This window comes from Semicossyphus pulcher, unplaced genomic scaffold (assembly GCF_022749685.1).
Source record: "Semicossyphus pulcher isolate SPU_LCO1_2020_fin unplaced genomic scaffold, fSemPul1.0.p SCAF_6, whole genome shotgun sequence".
Taxonomy (NCBI): Eukaryota; Metazoa; Chordata; class Actinopteri; order Labriformes; family Labridae; genus Semicossyphus; species Semicossyphus pulcher.
In genome coordinates this window covers 24,580,297-24,599,592 of record NW_027211737.1, presented here as the reverse complement: position 1 = coordinate 24,599,592, position 19,296 = coordinate 24,580,297, and the positions used below count along the sequence as shown (strand labels likewise).

At 42.6% G+C, this 19,296-nt stretch overlaps 1 protein-coding gene across 1 annotated transcript; it reads left to right on the top strand.

Annotated features, from left to right (window-relative positions):
* The first annotated feature begins 6,588 nt into the window (after nucleotides 1-6,588).
* On the top strand, nucleotides 6,589-17,316 carry angptl2b (angiopoietin-like 2b). The gene is made up of 5 exons (XM_069682827.1): nucleotides 6,589-7,126; nucleotides 11,664-12,568; nucleotides 14,615-14,808; nucleotides 15,737-16,007; nucleotides 16,148-17,316. Exons 2-5 carry the CDS (start codon nucleotides 11,689-11,691, stop codon nucleotides 16,345-16,347), a joined length of 1,545 nt encoding a protein of 514 aa, XP_069538928.1. The 5' UTR covers nucleotides 6,589-7,126; nucleotides 11,664-11,688; the 3' UTR covers nucleotides 16,348-17,316.
* Nucleotides 17,317-19,296: the final 1,980 nt, after the last annotated feature.

Genomic DNA, 19,296 nt, shown 5'->3' with positions numbered 1-19,296 from the left:
CACAACAAACAGCGAGCGACAGTCCGCCAGGGGGGACAAGGTCGGCACAGGTCACAGGAGAGCCATCCATCATGGCTGACAGACAGGGAGACATGCTGGCCGTGTACATACCCGTGTTTAAACAAAGGTCACTATGGTGGCCTCACACAGTCAACCACTCATTTAAGGTGCACGCTGACAGCCACATCACAACCGCAACACATCGGATCCCATAACATGTATTGATAGTTTATGGAGCCGTGTTGCTTTAACTTCTGTATCAATAAAGGATGTAACTAACTGCTTTCACATCTGTCAGTGTAGCTGAGAGGCGTTTTGGTGCATCTGTGGCTTCGTGATTTATTTTCTTTCATTCATCACTTTGGATTTAAATTACAGCTATCAGTTCAGTTAATTACAGGGTGCAAAACAAATGTCTTCCCTCTAAGAGTACTTGACGGAGGATAACTGTGGAGATGTTTGCCAGGGGCCGTAGAGTGAACAAAAGCATAATGACTAGTTTGCAATTTTCCAATGAAAACAATCAAACCAAGTCTGTTACTGTTCTCCCTTCACGGTAATCATCACAGCGATGACATAAGTGAGCTACAGTATTTCCTACTAGTGATTTAACTTTTAGAAAAAACATATACATGTTATGTCTATCTCACCTTTTCATTTGAGCTTATTCGTTTACAGCAGTAGGGACATTTTACCTTCGGTAGCTGGCTCTAATTCAGGGGTCTCCAACACGTCAGGTTTTTAGTAGCTCGCTAAGAGGTTCACAGAAAAATCCAACAACAATAAAGGCACCTTGAAAGCCTCTTCCCACTCCAATTCAATCAAACACACAGGTGTCCCACCCTATCTAATACTGTCAATAAAAACGGCGATGCTCCTGGCAAGTTTGTCAACGTCTGAACCTAACCAATCACAGACATGTTGCAGCAACCTCCATGGACAGGCCTGTTTAGCCAGATGTATGATGGTTAACGAAGGTGGCCATGCCAAGAAAAAGAATGTGAAGGATAAGTGTGTGTGTGTGCCTCATCCGCGGTACCAGAGTTCTAATCGACAAAAGAAGAAGGGTGGGGCGCCGCCACACTCAAGTAAGCGTTAACTTTGCACGGGACTCTACAGGCAGCTTAAACGAACTGAAACGGTGAAAGACACAGCAATGGCTCCACATACTTTTGTGAAGCAGCTTTTCCAAACAAGAATGTCATGAAATCCAAATTTTAAACAAGACTGAATACAGAAAATAAGTTTAAGAAAAGAATGAGAAGTGAAAAACTAGTGATGTTTTCTTTGGACTTTGATGTGGTAAGATGTTTGATATGTGATCTTAACACATTGAAACTTGATACATGGATGCAGAACATATTTGACATGATAGTGATGTTCATTTAAGATGAGATGTTGATTCAAAATATAAGCTTTGGGTATTAACCAATGACTGTATATATAAATGGACGACGCGTCTCCATCTGCTCTCATTGTAAGGAATTGATGCCAAAATAGCCCCCGTGATAGATGCTGCCATCTTGCGATGGTGACGTCATTTGGAGCCAGAGCTGCACAGTAGAGATCGGCGGGTAACCACCGTATTCACTTCTGCTAACCAAAACACACACATAACTTTTCAAGTTACGTCTCCTCTCACTGTTCCTCCTCTGCTCTGCTAATCAGGAACAGATCGGCTGCAGGAGCCGGATTTGTCAACAGAGCTGGACGTAAATCAGCATGATAAGAACTAACTATAATGATAGATACCATGTTTGAGAAAAATGTTTTTGACGTGTATTTTGATTTTATAATTTGACTCATGTCCCATCTGTTAACATGGAGGAGGCGGGCTTTATGACCTATACTGCAGCCAGTCAGCAGGGGGCGCTAGAGATGAATTGGCTTCACTTTTGGTGAGTGTTCATGTTGTCCATCTTTTTATACAGTCTATGGTATTGACATTTGACACGTGTATAGAAAAAGTAGTTTAATTAAGATGGTTCATTTGTTTTGATATGTAATGCAAGTAGCTCTTTGCCTCGTTAATTTATATAGATGAAAAAAGGTTATAGACCCCTGCTCTAATTACTCTTCAAGTGCTACTTTATTGGTCATGCTTTTACTACTTTACTTTATATTTTACATTTGTGGTGCACTCTTGTTAATGAAGTTGTTTCGTGAGAGTACCACAAACACACTGAGATAATGCACAGAAACCCTGCAGCCAGTAAACAGAGGTGGGGGCAACAGTTTTTGTTCGCCCTGCGGCCTAAAACTGGTTAATAAAGCCATAAAATACTGCGTACATTTTTACTTTGCATTTTTTGTACTTCTGTTTTTGCAATTTACTTACTATTCCATACTTTGAGAGAATATATCTGCGTACTTATTTTTTGCAGCGCTCAGGGGAAACCTGTTAATGTCAAACTCCTCGTAGTGAAGTTTAAATTCATTCCACAGTACGCCATGTTTTTTATGTTATTATGTAGCTCATCCAACTTTAATGCTCCATCTTTGGAAAATAAACATGAATACTTTTGCAGATTTAAAAAACGGCTCTATTGAATATCTTGTATACATGTATACATATAAAAACTGTTTTAATTAACTGGATTTGTTAATTTCATACAGAAGACTTCATACGTCCAGTCGCTCCAACAGCTTGAAAAGAGCTACTGTGATATACGACGTATGATGTCATGCTTTCCCTTCCACCCCCACAGGAGGCACATTGTTGCCAAAACATCAGCTCATGGAAAAAAAGCAGACGCTATATATCCGAGATTGTAAAGAACTCATATGTTCTCTGCAGGCTATTACACGCGTTCTCTACCCGGCAGTATTTATACGTCAGTGAGGCAATGCAGAACTTTTCAGACCACATCTGCTGTAAAGAACAACTTGTAAACAGTGGAGGCGGATCAAACGTTGCAGGTTGCACTGCTTTATTTCATTATTGAATGCTAATTTTAAAATGCAGTACAATCTAAAAAAGTTGTGTTTGCACATTAAAGGCTGCAGAGTCACTATTATGTCTTCACTCCTTCAAACCTGTGTGAGCCTGTTCTGTTTAAGCTCTCATTCAAGTTGCTTTAGAATGATACACAATACAACTGACTAATTTAGCAGCTGCTGCCTGTAGGTGCTGCCTTTATTGTGTCTGACATTTACTTCATAATTTGGCCTTTAAGCATTAAATTAATCGTAGCAGAGGGAGTATAATAGTTGATAGAAATAATAGATAATTATTCCATCTTTAACTTTTTTATGTCCGGGTGACAAATTGCACTCATAACAGAAGCTTTCCTCCTGCTAATCCCACACGATCCGGTAAACACGCTCATTCATTCAACATAGTAGTCCATCTGTGAAACATTTCCAACGTGAAGCTACTTTCCATGATCTCTCCCATGTGGCGCTCGCAGCTTTAAAATGCATTGATTGCTTAGCATTTAAATATGGGAGTAACATTTTCCCCGCTGACATTTTTACGATCCTTTGTTCCTCCACCTGCTGGGGATTAGAGATGGAAAAAGGACTAATCACTGCACCAACACGGCGGTTTTGGATGAGACCCAATGAGTCACTTAAAACACTGCATTAAAAGGCCGCTCGGCTTCCCAGCCGCTGAGTAAGTTCAGCGTCAGCCGCAGAGTCAGCTGCAGTTGTCATTACGGAGAGGGGAAGGATGAAGATGCGTCTAAACAACTTTATAACACCAGTTATGAATTGTGACGCATGAGAGCTAAATTCAATCACATTTTCTTTGATCAAAAGTCTCTTTAAAGGGATTAGCTTGTTGAATGTGTGACCGGTCCCTCAGTCTGGCTCAATCTCAGATGTTATGAAATGAATTTGTCCGCTTCTTGCTGTTCAGTATCTTCTGCCAGGAACTTTGTCTCATAAAGCCAGAAGAACATTTGCAGCGTGTCATCGGGGGAAGCATTCAGACGGCTCCCTTCACTTAGGGAGGAAAAGGAATCAACAGCGGAAGAAATCAACGTCGGTCTGCCTTTAAAGACTGAACCGCACATGATGAACAAAGAAATCATGAATAATACTTTATGTAATACGCACTCAGGACTACATTTATGGTGTGATGAGGTCCTTATTAAAGATATTTCATTCTGTCATTAACTATCAATTCATGCCCGAAGATGTTACGGCTACCGACATGAGAAAGGTTAAATGCTTCCTACTGCAAATCTCTTTCCCAGTCGTACTACGTTTGTTTAACAGTGCATGGAAACATTTCCCAAACGTGAAGTATGACGGTTTTATTACTGGATCTTTCTGTGATAAAAAACACATGAACGCAAACTGCATGAAGGCCAGGGGTTCAGAGATGCAGAGAGGCCCACATGAGAACCTAACGGCCTAAAGGGAAAGTGGATGGAAATGTTAAACACAAGAGTGGAAAACACTGATTGTACAGTATACAGTTCAGTAGCACGTGAGGAGCTGAATAAACAGCAGAAAACCACAAAGGGGCTCCTTTTATGGATAATTTTAATACTTTAAACCCACAATAAGTCAGTCTAAATGTGTGCACTACATTTAGAACTTTTTAATTACCATTTATAAAGGTCATAAAACTCAAATATCTGGTATTTAAACAACTAAATGGAAGTTATGTAACCTAACGTTGGCACATGAGACATGCAACCTCTCTGAATTCATTGTTAATCTTCTCTTTCCTCTCCTCTTTTATGCACATCCCAACACTTTTAGAGCTTATAGCAGACACATATAAAAGTTAGCCTGCATCTGTAACATATTTAATGTTTATACCCCTGAGGGGAGCATCACACGTCCTATGCATTGTAAAACAAACTGCCAAACAGAGACGTTTTATTAAACTCAAAGCGACAATAAAACAGTGAAGTAAATGTTTGCACCATCTTTTGGTGTATACTGTGTGAGAGGCTGCAGTTTGATAAGCTGACTTCTGTTAAAGGAGCAATATGTAACATTGACAGCTAGCGTCTAAAAACGGTACTGCAGTCCAAATTCAAAGCCTTTCCTGCCCGAGGGCCGAAGCTGCCGCTAGCTTCGGGGCTAACCGTCACTTTACACACACAGCAGTGAGCGCGGCGTCAGTCTTGAGGAGTACGTGGCTTTATTACACACACAGCCTTACTGTACAGTCGTTGTTATTTTCAGTTACCGATAACACTCTCCACTGATCCACTCCGATCCCCGTTCACTCCCGTAACTCATGCGCACACACTCACTTCCTGTCTCTCTCATTCACTCGCTCCACCACCCAAGGCACGCTTCTAGTACAACACGAAGGTTGAGGACACTGAACCTACTCGAGTACAAGACGTGCACTTTGACAATGACAAGCAACGAGTCCTGTGCGCCGATTTGTTTCATACCTGGCAACCCGGGGTGACAAAATGGGCAGTGGGCGGAATCGTGCAGGCCAAAGCACACACAGACGCTACGCACCGGGATGGAAATTTCAGGAGGAGAACATACTGGCTGCAGCGTTGTTGACGGAGAAGGCGGTATTTCAACTTAGCACGTTTCCTTAACATATACATATTGACATATCATGGTCATTTTATGATAAATTCCTGTAAATATATTACATATTGTTCCTTTAAGTGGATAGGACGCCTGTTTTTATTTGCTTTGCAAACCATGCCATGGAAACTGATGACTGATAGTTGCCTATCTGGTGCAGACAATTTGATTTCAGTGGCTGACAAAGCAGTTAATACCAGATTAAGAAATCAGTTTAATAGCCGCGAGTACATTTCTCTGTAATTAATCTCTTAGGAAACAAGTGTCTGTGTCCAGTCAAACGGAAACTATTAAACATGAAATAATCTTAGCAGAGACAGGAAACCCAATGACGACATGATTGGCCCCGCAGAGCTGAAATCTTATTGAAAACAGGAAGACAACATAAAAACAACACGCAAGAGCCAAGGCAACAGTATCCAACGCCAAGTGTTTCCCTGAGAAATTTATGGACCATTGGCAGGACTGTCTCCACTTTGACACGATAAAGTGTTTCATATCCTTTTGTCCTCTTACACACAGCGCACAAGTACCCACAGCTCTGCGTTTGAAGTCATTACGTAATTAATCCCCTTAGAAAGATGGAGTTCAAGTGTGCTGCTTTGTGTGCAGAGCTCACCTCCAGGCTAGAAAGCATACTCAGCAGTCGCTCACTCAGACCTGGTTTAAGTCAAACACCTGGATGTGCTTCCTATCTGCCGGCCTGTTCCGTCCCTCTTGGGGGAAACTGATCATTCACGGCCAATTAGGATCTGATCAGTGTAAAATCAGTGCAGCCACCACCAGGGGAACCATGCAGTCCAAGCCAGAAATAGTGGTGGTGGTTGTGAACCAGTGGCCAGGGGGCAGGGGGTTGGAAATTTGAGTCGTGTGTGTGTGTGTGTGTGTTGTGCATGCTTGTGGATCTCTTTTGTGCCATGGGGAGGAGGGGTGGAGAAAGAAGGCTGCTGCTTTAAACAAGAATGTGTTCATTTTTAAGGGAGAGAGGGGGGAGGCACTGAACTCAATTTGTCTGCCTACTGAAACACTGCAAGAGGATTTTTCATCATTTAAAAGCACCAAGGAGGGAGAGAGAGAGAGAGGGCAAGAGAGAGAGAGAGAGAGAGAGAAAGGGAGGGAGAGAGGTGCATTTGAGAGAGACAGCCTCTTAGAGCTGTGAGGCAGAAGTGATGGATTCAGCCCACAGGAAAGTGACAGTCTTCTCCTAACGGGCCACAGGCAGTACACAAACCTGCTCTGGACTCTCAACATACATCAGGACACTACCTCCAACATCTAGACAGAGTTTTCTACTGTTTCATTGGAAGTGTTCCAATAATTTCAGGAGGATTTTTGTAACGATTTCCTGCAGTGTTCCTAGCAAGTTAAACTTCTGTTAGGCTAATGACAGTGTTTTAATAATAGGCTCTTAAACAGCACAACGTCTCCTCTGCTGGAATGGACTAAGGTGTGAAAAAGTGAGACGTGCAGAGTGCAAAAGGAGGAAGAGGAGGACGCAGGGGTGCAGCTTTCACACTTGGGATGACTTTCTACCAGGAGAAACTTCAATCAGCTCTGCCAGGAGGGCAAGGCAACTGAGGGAGCCTCATCAATACTCTGCAGTTATCACGTAAGTGTAGTGTAACCTTTGACTCCTTTAAACATTCATCTTATTTTTTGGTTTATTTGAAAGGAAAGAGCTTGTGTACATTATATTAATGAGAACATTACCTCAAATTCCTGCGATGATAAACCACATCTGCAACAAGTAGAGAGCAAATGATGATTGTTCCTGATTTTGACACACGTTGTTCGTAAGGTCAGCATTAATCATCCCAGAGATATTTCAAATATAACGCTGAAGTGAAGCAACCGTAGAGTTTAAACTGATTGGAGTCGGGCTTTGGTTGCTGCACTTTACACAACAGTGATTTTGTTTGATCTTAATTTCAGCAGTGGTCATGCAGCATCTGTTATGTGACTCACTGTTTGGTGCACAAGGCTAATTCTTCTTCCTGATGACTAACCCGACAGATGACTCTCTGATAGGTTTGGCTGAGGGGGGGTTGAGTCAGCGCAGGGGGATGCTGGAGAGCGGGATCTTCAGGCTAAGTGCTTCTTTGCTACTGATAAAACACAAAGCCTTATGGGAGGAAATAAAAGCACATGGGCACTGGAGAGTGGGCACAAACTGGTGTCTGTCCAGAAAGCCTTGAATGATAACTTTCATTTCTTTTCTAATATCTAAAAAGGTAGCGCTTATTTTAAAAAAAGAAAAGCAGATAACCAATATAAGCAGCCTGCAGCTTCAGGATGTTCCCCTGGGCTCGGGAGGACAGGGAAGCAGGCAGTTGAATCCCGTCTTTGTTTCTGTTGCCAGGCGAGTGTTTGGATAAGGGGGCTTTGAGGTAGAATGCTGGAACTTATCGAAACAATTCCCCGAGACCCCCTGCCGCCCCGTCTGACTCAGATCACAAGTGGAGGATCGCACCAGGCAGCACAACACTCCTACATTTGAAAGAAAACCAGTAGAATTAAAACTACAGCGTCAAACTGAGCAGGTTGTTGTGATGAATCATGTCCTGAATGTCATGTTGCACGCTTACAGGGATTACATGCTTGAGGAAAGAATGAGGTCACCCTACAGGTAACGCAATAGTGCAGATTACCATGAGCAAATTGAATTTGACTCTGATCCAACACATATTGGGTGTCATGCAGGAGACTGCCAGTTCTCCGCTGGCTCGGCCTTAATTTGAACATGCAGCTCAAAGCCGTCCCGCAAAGTGCCCACTTCTTCTTGGCTACCGACAAATTAGGTGCAGTGTAGTCGTGGTGTGATCTCCTGTTGTGGATGAAGATGATGTGATTATGAAGCATTCACACAGAAAGTAGGACACTGGGAGTGAAATGGGTCAGTAGATTTCGGTATGTCTTACAGGTAGCGTGAGGATAAAAGGAGTAGTGGTCCTGTGTCTAGCTCCCTCCGTCTGCCACCGCAACTGACTCTCTCTGTGTGTATGGCAGCTAACTCTAATGAGGTGACGAAGAATGTGAGGAATGCCATGCTCATGCTGAAATGAGAGGGGCTGGGGTGAGACATCAGCCAGTCTGAGGCTGCCCACCTTCTAATTAATATGTGCTGAGCATGACCAAAAAGGTTGCAGACCAGCGCTGGTCAGAGACACACTGACCTGCCCGCCTATCACACTTGATTTCACATTGAGTAAAATCCTGTAGAAGGAGAAGTGTAAACACAGACTTACCACCTGTAGACAGGTGAACCAAAACATTTGGTGTGAAGCAGACTTACAGAAATTACCTAAGGAGTAGTGGCGCCAATCAAATAACAATGAGAGTGGTTTTTCAGTGCCCTCAGGTTGTTTGTCTTTAGACCCTGAGACCTAGACGTATATGACACTACTCAACACCAGTTAATCATTACAGCCACTGGCCAGTCAATAGCAGCTTGTTAAAGTGAACTGATGTAAGCACAATAATGAGCTGTGGGGGCTGTTAACAGTGTAGACGGAGGAGGAGGCTTTCTGTTGTTCCCTCTGGCAGACTGTGGATGGGTTAATAACAGGCTGTCTCAGTCAGGGCAGATGGGACTCTCTCTCAGGTTCCTGGGAGACAGGGCAAAGCAAGTGTTGTTGCTTTTTTAAAAACACACATTAACAGAAAAACACTCGCAGACACGCACATACCGCACACGCTCACACCCAAAAAAAACCCAACACATTTCATCACAAGCTGCAAGCATTTTCCCTTCAGCTTTGAAGTGTAGTGAAGCCTGGAGCAGGAGATTCCGGGCTAACGACGTCCAACATGGGACTCCTCAGCAGCAGCAGCAGGGGTAAATCACACGGCATTTCTCAGAGACACAGAGCTCATGTTCCAGGGGGAGAAACCGCAGGAGCCACTGGCCAAACACAGTCATCAGCACATTACAGGGGACAGGCCTCGGGCTGCTCTATTATCTTAGTGTGGGCTCAGTTGAAAGCTATTATTAGTGCGTTCTTGAGGACTTGACTTACGAGATAATTCATTGATAATTGATAAGTGTTTCTTTGCTTAGTGTGAAAAACCTTTATGACGCTATAATGACTCCATCAATCAGCGTTTGCTGAAGTGACGTCATACAGCCAGGCTTTGTTCTGGGATTAGTACTTTGAAGGACGCATGCTGTGCTGAAAGACAGTTTGATGGTCAATTTGAAACAGAAAGCGTTCTCTTCTTTGAGTTTTTCAATTTAATCATAGCTGTCGTGCTTCAGCTGAGGGCTTGTTACTCTTAGGTAACATTTTTAATCAAGAACATGGGTGAATCAGAGCTCACATTCTTCTGTACTGTTGCCTTTTCTTCTCTTGTCAGGTAAAATATAATATCAAAAAGACTGATATGTTATACAAGAGGACATCTCCTGTAACTTTATTCCAGTAAAAAGTCTTGTTTACAGTCTATTCGAGACAGATAAAGCCAGAAAGGTCGAATGTGCAGAGGGTCATGTTCTTGGAGAGCGCTGCATTTCTCTTCTCCATGTCTCCAACCTAATGTGCTGGCAGTACGCCCGGATTAACAAGACAAAAACATTTCTCCTCTCTTCCCAATTCAGTGCTGACTATTACTGTATATGGCACATTGTCTCTTACATAGAGATAAACTATAACAAATGTGTGATGGAAGTGCTTGAAAGAAAGTGTCTATCCTGACGTGACTCTTCAAAACCAAGCCAATGTAGGCCTCTCCTATAATGCTTTCTGATTAGACAGGCCCCTTCTGACTCTGGGGAGGTGTCACACAGGACCCCTCTGTAATCTAATATGCAGCAGCTTTCAATTAACGTGCCGCAGGAGTTCAATGCCTTGATATCCTTAAACAGGGGTTACATTCTCCTCAGCGCTCAGTGGCATCCCCTAATAACACATCATCTACAAAAAGTGCCTCCACTTATTTATCTAATAAAAACGCCTACACTTTGAATTGTGGGCCCAACAGTTGAGCTTCTCATTCTCATTAACTTTTGAGGAAAATTATGGGTTTTGCCACAAAGTCCAGTGAAGGAGGAAGCCGTATTTAATAGAGACTGTAAACTAAATAGGGATATATTCCAGATCAGGATTATGCAATTTAACATCCCTAATGAGATGTAGCATGCTAGATGTTGGAATTAAGCTTTTCACATGTTCAATGATGATATATAAAGTCATGTTAAATTACATTTTAGAGTCTGAATGTCTGAGTGTCCTCTTTTGGTAAGGGCTATGGACATGACTGCAACACAATCATTATTTAAAACAGCTCCTTGAATAGCATCATCTGGTGGTGTCTCAAATTTTCCACCAGCAAAGATGTCCAGGCCTGCAGAGGGGAGCAGATAGGAGTGTTTTTGTGCGTCAGGGACCAGCAGTGGCAATCGCCCAAAGGAACCTGAGCCAGCAAAGCAAACTAAGCTAAACACACTCAACTAACGCCAACGTAACCGACTAAAGAGATCCGAACATCATTAGACAAGAGAAAAATATTTGTCTTACGGGCAGTGAAAAGATTAGTAACTTTCAAACAGCATGAACTGCAAAAATTGAATGGTAGAAAGCTGATTTAAACAATCTTGATCAAGGCCAGATGTATTCAATGACACTTAAAAGCCAAAAGTGAAACAGCAGTGCTTGCTCTTGCCAGTCGTGACATGTACAGTGCATTCTGTATTCATACATTACACTTGAATATGTGTTTCCTGTTATGGAAAGTCATAGCAGCCACTGGGGCTTTCAGCAGGGCGAGTAAGAGATTTCCTTTCAGATCTAATCTTTTTTTGGTAGCCCAGATTTTTGGAGATGTAATAACCTCCAGCCCTGCGCCCTTAGATGTGTATGCACAAGGGCTTCTGTGCTTGCCTGCTCCAGGCAGGTAATGGAGGATCACAGCAGTGTATCCTGATGGGCAGGAGTCTCAGTCAATATAGCTGTGAAGGACTCCATTGATGTCCTGTCAAAATGAGTATGTAGCCCAATTTTGAGGACTTCCAGCTACAATTGTAAGGAGAGATGTTTCAGATTAGGTATGCTCGTAGTCTTCTTCCTTCTGGCAACCAAAGTGGGTCAGGTTTGACAGTTCTTTCACTACAAGACAATCATGTTCTCCATTTTCTGTCCTGGTCTTGGCAGGCTTTGGTGAGTTGGACACTAACTCATGGATCCTCCTTCAATGGTCCTACTGGGGCTCATTCTTGTTTATGGACTATCCTCTGGTGTCCAGCAGACTCACGGGAGTCCGTCCGACAGCAGACATGGCAAGGACAGGACCCAAGAATTTCAGAGTAGTGAGGATGGACCAGAGAGAGAGTTTCTCTATGCTGGAAGGAGCAAACGTGCTCCAGCTGACCAGCCGCAGGACAAGTGCTCTTACACTTTCATTGTGCCTCAGCAAAAAGTGACTGGAGCCATCTGTGTCAACTCCAAGGAGCCGGAGGCCATGCTGGAGAATCGGGTCAACAAACAAGAGTTAGAGCTGCTAAATGTGGAGCTACAGAAACAGAAGAGGCAGATCGAGACCCTGCAGCAATTAGTGGAGGTGGACGGAGGGATCGTCAACGAGGTCAAGCTCCTGAGGAAGGAGAGCCGAAACATGAACTCCAGAGTCACTCAGCTGTACATGCAGCTGCTCCATGAGATCATCAGGAAGAGAGACAATGCCTTAGAATTGGCTCAGATGGAGAACAAGATTCTGAACCAAACTTCTGAGATGCAGCAGCTCACCAGTCGATACAAAGACCTTGAGCACAAGTATCAGCACTTGGCTTCTTTGGCCACAAACCAATCGACTCTTATTGCCCTGTTGGAGGAGCAGTGCATGAGTCGCCCTCCCCCTCGCCATGTTCCAGTCCCCCAGCCACGGCCGCAGCCACCTCCACCCTCACCGCCTCTCAACAAGCCTTACCAACCACCTGTTCCTCCACGAATAAACAACCCAATCAGCAACGAGATCCAGAGTGACCAAAAATCTCTAACGCCTCTTCTTTCAACGATGCCAACTGGCACGCACAGCCCCTCCACCACCGACAAGCCCTCTGGTGAGTCTAACAAAGTCTAATATTAACTTTTATACAAATGCCCTTTACTTTAACTTCTATTTGTGATGAATCTTTACCACTCACACCAGTTACCATCACAAACCGTTGTCACAAACAAAGGATTCTGTGTCTGAGATGAGTATACTGTGAACCTCTACATCATTAATCACAAGACAATGCCAGGCACCCATTCTTCCAGTCATTGCCAATTTAAATACGTCCCACACATTCCCAGGGCAAAGGGCTCTCAGTGAGAACAGAAATGCTGTTGTCTACAGCCTTTTGAGATGCATATCATCACAAAACCCTGATTCAACCCACACAAAAAACATTAAGCATATTAGCAGGGTAAATACATGTGCTTAAATGGATAGCTGGATTCAAGCCCATGGGGCTCTTTGAACACGTGAGTGGATGATAAAGCTTTTAAATTGACGTGAAGGGTGTTTTGTTGTATCAGTTGCAGTGATCAGTATACTGCCTTTGCCTTTCATTAGTAATTTGAAAATGGTTGAAAAGGCACAAACCATTCCCAACCTGACCATTTGGCGGGCTTTATTCCATTGACATTTTGTGACACAGCCTGCCATTTTCACCCGGCTGCGCGTGTGAACGGTAGTCTTTGTTCGGAATTCTTGAAAGAAGGCAAGTAATTTCCTGCCCACAGCCATGCAACTAACACTCCAAAATGTTACATAAACCCATAACACGAACAGAAAGTTTCACACAATGCAGGAATAGAGCGAGGAAGAAAGTAACCTGAAAGAGCAACACAGAAACAGAGGGATGGAGTCAATGAGAAAGGGGAGGGGGCAAACTATGAACAGACAGAGATACCAGGAGTGAGTGATGTCATTTGTTCCAGTTGCACCAGGCAAGAATCAGTCATATGTTCCACCAAGCTGCAGACTTTATCAGGCAGAACAGAGCAGGGCAGGGCAGGGCAGCTCTCTGGCTTGTATCTGCTCAACAGAGACATTCCTGAGAGCAAATTGATGGCAGAGAGGGGGCCGAGACACAGATATCATCCAGAGCGATTTAATAAAACCAAAACCAACCTTGTTAGTGAGAGAAATCTTTTGGCTACTCACATTATGTTAACACTTTTTGGTTTAAGTTTGGCATAACAACAGAGCAGGATCTCATGACACGCTTTTTTTTATTTCAAACACCTTTCTTTTCTCTCTTGAAAACTTGGTATGCACCCCTTCCTTACCTCCACCTCTTTGCATGACCTTCTTTTCTCATTTTATTTGTTTCCATTGAAACACTTTGAAATGTGGGCCAGTTGGCAAACCACACAAGTGTGCAGTCTGGAGAAGCTAAACACTTTCACAGCCAATTGAATTGGGGGAGACAGTTGCCCCATTAGTGTTGTTCCGTATCTACTAGACTTGGAATTTAAGCAAAAATCAAAGTGACACAAAAGAAAATAAGGTTTCTATAATTTGCACCAAAAAATTCAATAATACAATATTGACCTAGCATTTTGGCTGTCTTGTGACATCACACTAGTAACTGTAATATCGGAAAAACCCAGTAGACTTACCAGCAGAAAAGTGCAAGTGAAGACAAGGATATACAAGCAGTCCTCAAATTTACTTGGTCTCGGAAATCCTCTTTTTAAAACATGACGTGAAAGCATAACATGTAAGCCTTCACCAAAAAGCAGGTGTCTGTATAATACAAAATAAAGAAATCTTAGTGAAAGTATGTAAAATAATCCCACGCTGCAAAGCATCACAGATGCTTTAACGTTTTTGCTACCGTTTCATCATTCAGCAGTCATAATTCCCTTTGCCCTCATGCCAGTGTTTCTTTTGGCTGCGCTGTCGGCAGCCATTTCCCTTGTGAGAGAAGCCGCCAAAGTCAATTCTGCTGTTAAAATGAGAGGCTCTGCTGAAAAATGGGATTCCCTATGGCAGAGAATAAAAACTCTTTGTGTCACTGTGGCTTTTTCACCATTTCCGCTTCTTAACTTTAGAGAAACAGTTGTAACTGCCTGGATTGAACATGCTATAAATATCTTGTCATCTCTCTTTTCAGGTCCATTTAGGGATTGTCTGCAGGCTCTCGAAGATGGCCACACTACCAGTGGTATGTATCTGGTGAAGCCAGAGAATGCCAACAGGCTAATGCAGGTGTGGTGCGACCAGAGACATGACCCAGGTGGCTGGACCGTGATCCAAAGAAGGGTGGACGGCTCTGTCAACTTTTTCAGGAACTGGGAGACATACAAGGTGCGACACCTCACACCAAATCAAGGACCTCATAGTTTGGAGGGAAGCTGGTGGCTTATGTAGGTTGTTTTGACACCGACCAGATGTGAACCAGTAATGAATAGGTAATTGTTAAGGTTTCAAAATGTCTGATGTAGTACCAGCCTCAGTCACTGCCACAGCTATATGACTCATTAATTCCACCAACATCAATTGGTCTTTGTGAATGACTTCACACTGGAATAAAACTGAAGGAATATTGGACCTTTATGCTACATTGGTTGGTTGTCAGGATTCCAAGATATTTTGGAAAAGTAACCCTATTTTCGAAATTATGCAACAGAAGGTACCGGATAAACACTATTTTTATTTGAAAGGGAAACCCCTCACAGAGGAGGATGCAGTTTACTGGTAAACATTTGTTTGAAGGTCAAATATTCACAAGGGTCCTGAATAATTCTCAGCTTAGGGCAACCACTGAGATCCTTCCAAGACTTTTATGGAAACCTTAAAACCACATTACATCTGATATTGCATTTTACACTCACCCAAAGGGGTGTTTCCATGATTGAAAGCATGTGTGGGGTAGGGGATACCACAAACCGACTTACTGTATGATTGGAGCCAGAAAAAAAGCAGTGAGACAGCTTCCAGTCTGTAAGATTTCTTACCGTATGCCCCGCTGTGTTTTCAATAACAAAATAATAGTGGAAATCTGGACACCCGATGCTAGCCATAAACCTGACTCAAAGGGTCCATTTATATTAATGTTCCTTGACGATAAACAAGTCCATACATGGGCTAAACTCATAATTACCTCCAGATCATGGGCAATGACCCTGAATCATCCCCCAGACATTCAAACTAGCTGTCCAAAGCTGCTCATAGAGCATTCAGAAAGTATTTCCTAATCTAACTGATGGTGTTTTCTTATCACTGTACCTCACAGCAAGGTTTTGGCAATATTGATGGTGAATACTGGCTCGGCCTGGAGAACATCTACTGGCTGACTAACCAGGGAAACTACAAACTGCTGGTCACTCTGGAGGACTGGTCTGGCAGGAAGGTGTTTGCAGAGTATGCCAGCTTCAGAGTGGAGCCTGAGGCGGACTTCTACAAGCTAAGGGTGGGCCGTTATCATGGCAACGCTGGAGATTCACTCACCTGGCATAATGGCAAACAGTTCACAACACTGGACAGAGATCATGATGCGTATACAGGTAACATTTTTTATGTTGTATGTAAGTATTTAACTGGACAAACTTTGGCAGCTTAAAACCAATGATGGAACATCATGGTTCCATAATGTATGCTTATGCATGCAAACTAACAGTTTGACTCATGTTCTTGGTATTTCTAGGCAACTGTGCCCACTACCAGAAGGGAGGATGGTGGTACAACTCTTGCGCCCATTCAAATTTGAATGGAGTTTGGTACAGAGGAGGACATTACCGCAGCCGCTACCAAGATGGAGTCTACTGGGCTGAGTTCAGAGGAGGAGCATATTCACTAAAGAAAGTGGTCATGATGATCCGTCCAAACCCAAACACCTTTCACTAAGCATCCAAGGAACAAAAACTGTACTGTATCTCTCACTAAAGAAAAACATTACAGCTCCTTAAATCCAAGCAGGCATTGTGTTTTTTGTTTAATGGAGCTGCAGCAGACTAAGCCAGATGACAAAGAGAAAGAAGATGTTCAAAGTGCAATATCGGAAAATCAGGCAGAGATACCGGTACCTCATGACAATCAAAGAATTTGTGCACCTTGTGCATCATAACACAACTGTCTGCCTTTTTCCCTTTTAAATAAAGGTTCAGTAAAGACGTGCTGATTGCTCAGGAGTTGTTTTAAGTACACTGCCTTTAAAAGCCCACTTAGTTGACAGTGCTTCCATTTGAATCAAATGCAAAAAACATTAAATACCTTATTTGGGATAAAAAGGAAAGATCACAAGATCACAAGAGTTCATTTTCTTAGTTTTGTGATAGAAACCCAACCATCAATATTTAGTACGTATGTAAAGGTTTTTTTTGGCCGTACAAGTAAATAAGATTGACACAGGAAACGTATCCAGTGACTTTTCATTCTCAATACATTTTTCAATGTGTAATTTATAGGAACAGTAACATTTATTGACTTGTAGTACAGGGTTGATATTCTGGCCAGTTTTCTCAATTATAATATAATAAATATATTATACAAATAGTGCCTAATACATTGAGTTAAGAGTCTTGTCATAGATCTACATACATTTAATAGATCTAAGAGCACAAATCAACTCAACACCAAACTTTGAGGATGTACACTCTCTTCAAAGTCCTGCTTTCTTCCTTCAAAATACTATTTTTGAAATCTTGAATTGCTTGAAGAGGTATCCACCAATTTGCTTGTATGAATCAAGCACTGTATTTACTGTATAAATTAAGTGGTTTGTTGTTGTCAATAGCTCCAACACATTGCGTTTGTACATAAAAGATATTTGTAATATAATGTATCAAAACGTGTTATTTCACTATTCATTTGCAATAAAATATGTACAGCTTGTGAGTTTCTCTTTTCTTGTGTCTCCTGGTATAAAGCAAACTTAAAAGTGTTGACAAGAAGAACAGCTGCCACCAAAGTAACCATCATCCAAAAGTCCCAGTAACAACACGTTATTTAGGTGTGCATGTCTTCCACACTAACATGGTTATAACTATAGTTGTTGATTATCTTGAGTATGAATTAAACCTGAGTGTGATGTAGTCATGAAGTGTTGTAGTGGCATATGCACAGTCTACATCCTTTGAGTGAAACTATTGCCAAACTAACTGAAATAAGCCTAAAGCTCTAAGCACAAAACATTTTAAGCATTTTTCTGACTTTAATGGGTAGATACAGTTGAAGGAAATCACTTCAATTGAAATTCGAGACATCGTTCGAACCTGGTGAAATATTAAAAGTTTGAACTGTAATGATGTGACCGATCGAGCTTGCCCATAAACAAATTAGAAACCGGATTTTCAGAGTCCCAAAATGCTGTTATGTTTAAAGAAGTGCGCCTTGTATTCCAACAGATGGCGATAATAAGCTGCCAGCACCCGCTGCCAAACCAATGGAGGAAACTAACAAGCCAAGCCGTGGTTATCCTTTCCTGCTTCAGCATCCCAACTGTAGTCAGAAGGCAGAGGGGAGAGTTATTGTTGTTCTACTCCAGGGCCGCAGTTGAAGCTAGCTTCGGGCGAACTCGCCAGCAGTGTACCTAAACTGTACATTTGTTCTGTTGTGTCTACAGCTACCGATCACTCTTTACTCTGCTCTTTCGCTGCTCCGGTCCCCTATACTCCATGCAACTCGTGCACACACACTTACGTTCTCTCTTACTCCCTCTACAAAAGTGAGTGAGACATGGAATATGTAATTCAAACGAATTCCATATCACGTTGAATTCATACAAACGTGGTTTTTGGTGACAGCTTAGAAGAAAATACAGGGATGAAAGCGGGGGTGACATGCAGAAAAGAGCCCAGGTTGGAATCAAACCCTGCGTAAAACTCTAACCATATGTTTGGGAATGAATTGTTGACTACCAGCACCACATCTCCAAGCTTGAAATATCTTTCCAGTCTTGCTCACGGTCAGCCATTAATTATGCCTTTCACTTGGGCTTTAAGGATCATTTGTTCAGTACAAATCACTTCCTAACATCTTGTTGATGAGGGGCATATGTGCTATTTTATTCCCTTCATCTGAATGGCCTTTCCAACATGTTTCACCTTTCGAAAACTGTTTTTTCTGCGCCAACATGTGTGCTGTTAGAGCGGATGAAGGAGATCTTGCCACAGCTGCTTACGAGACAGATAAAGGCATTGATGTAAGAGCTGGTGTTGACTCTTCATGCTTCTTCTGTATGCAGACAGGCAGGTCAACATTACCCAATGCCCCCACACAGGGTCCAAAGTAATAGATGCCTACATTGGCAAAAGTGTTTTTTCCAAGACTTCATCCTCGCATGCTCCCAAAGACCGATTTTTGCTTCCTGCTGGCTGAGGTTGCTTAAGAAATCTACATTTTTTGTCTAAGCTGTGACAACGTAACTTTGTGCCCACAGTGTCCAATGTTTTCATGATTATGCGAGATGAGAGTAGCAGCTGTTGGGCATTGAGAGAATTCCTGGATGTTTTCGCTCTCTGGCATAGCAGATCTTTCCATCCATCCTCCAACTCTCAAGGTGCCTGGCAAAGTGGGGTCAAGCGAGTACAACTGCGAGACATTTTCTTTTAACAGACAGATTACTGCAGAGAGCCTTCATCAGGAAACCGTTGATCTTGACTGTACCGGATGATTTCTGCAGCCATCAGCTGTTTCATGCTGAGTGTTTTCTTTTCCATGGCAGGTTAGTACTTTTCCATGTGCTGTTGCATAACAACCCTCTCTCTTGATCCTTTTCTGACTGACTGATGAGTTGTTTTTTTGGTCCTTCAGGTGGATTAATTGTGGATTAATATTGGCTCTTAATCCATCCAA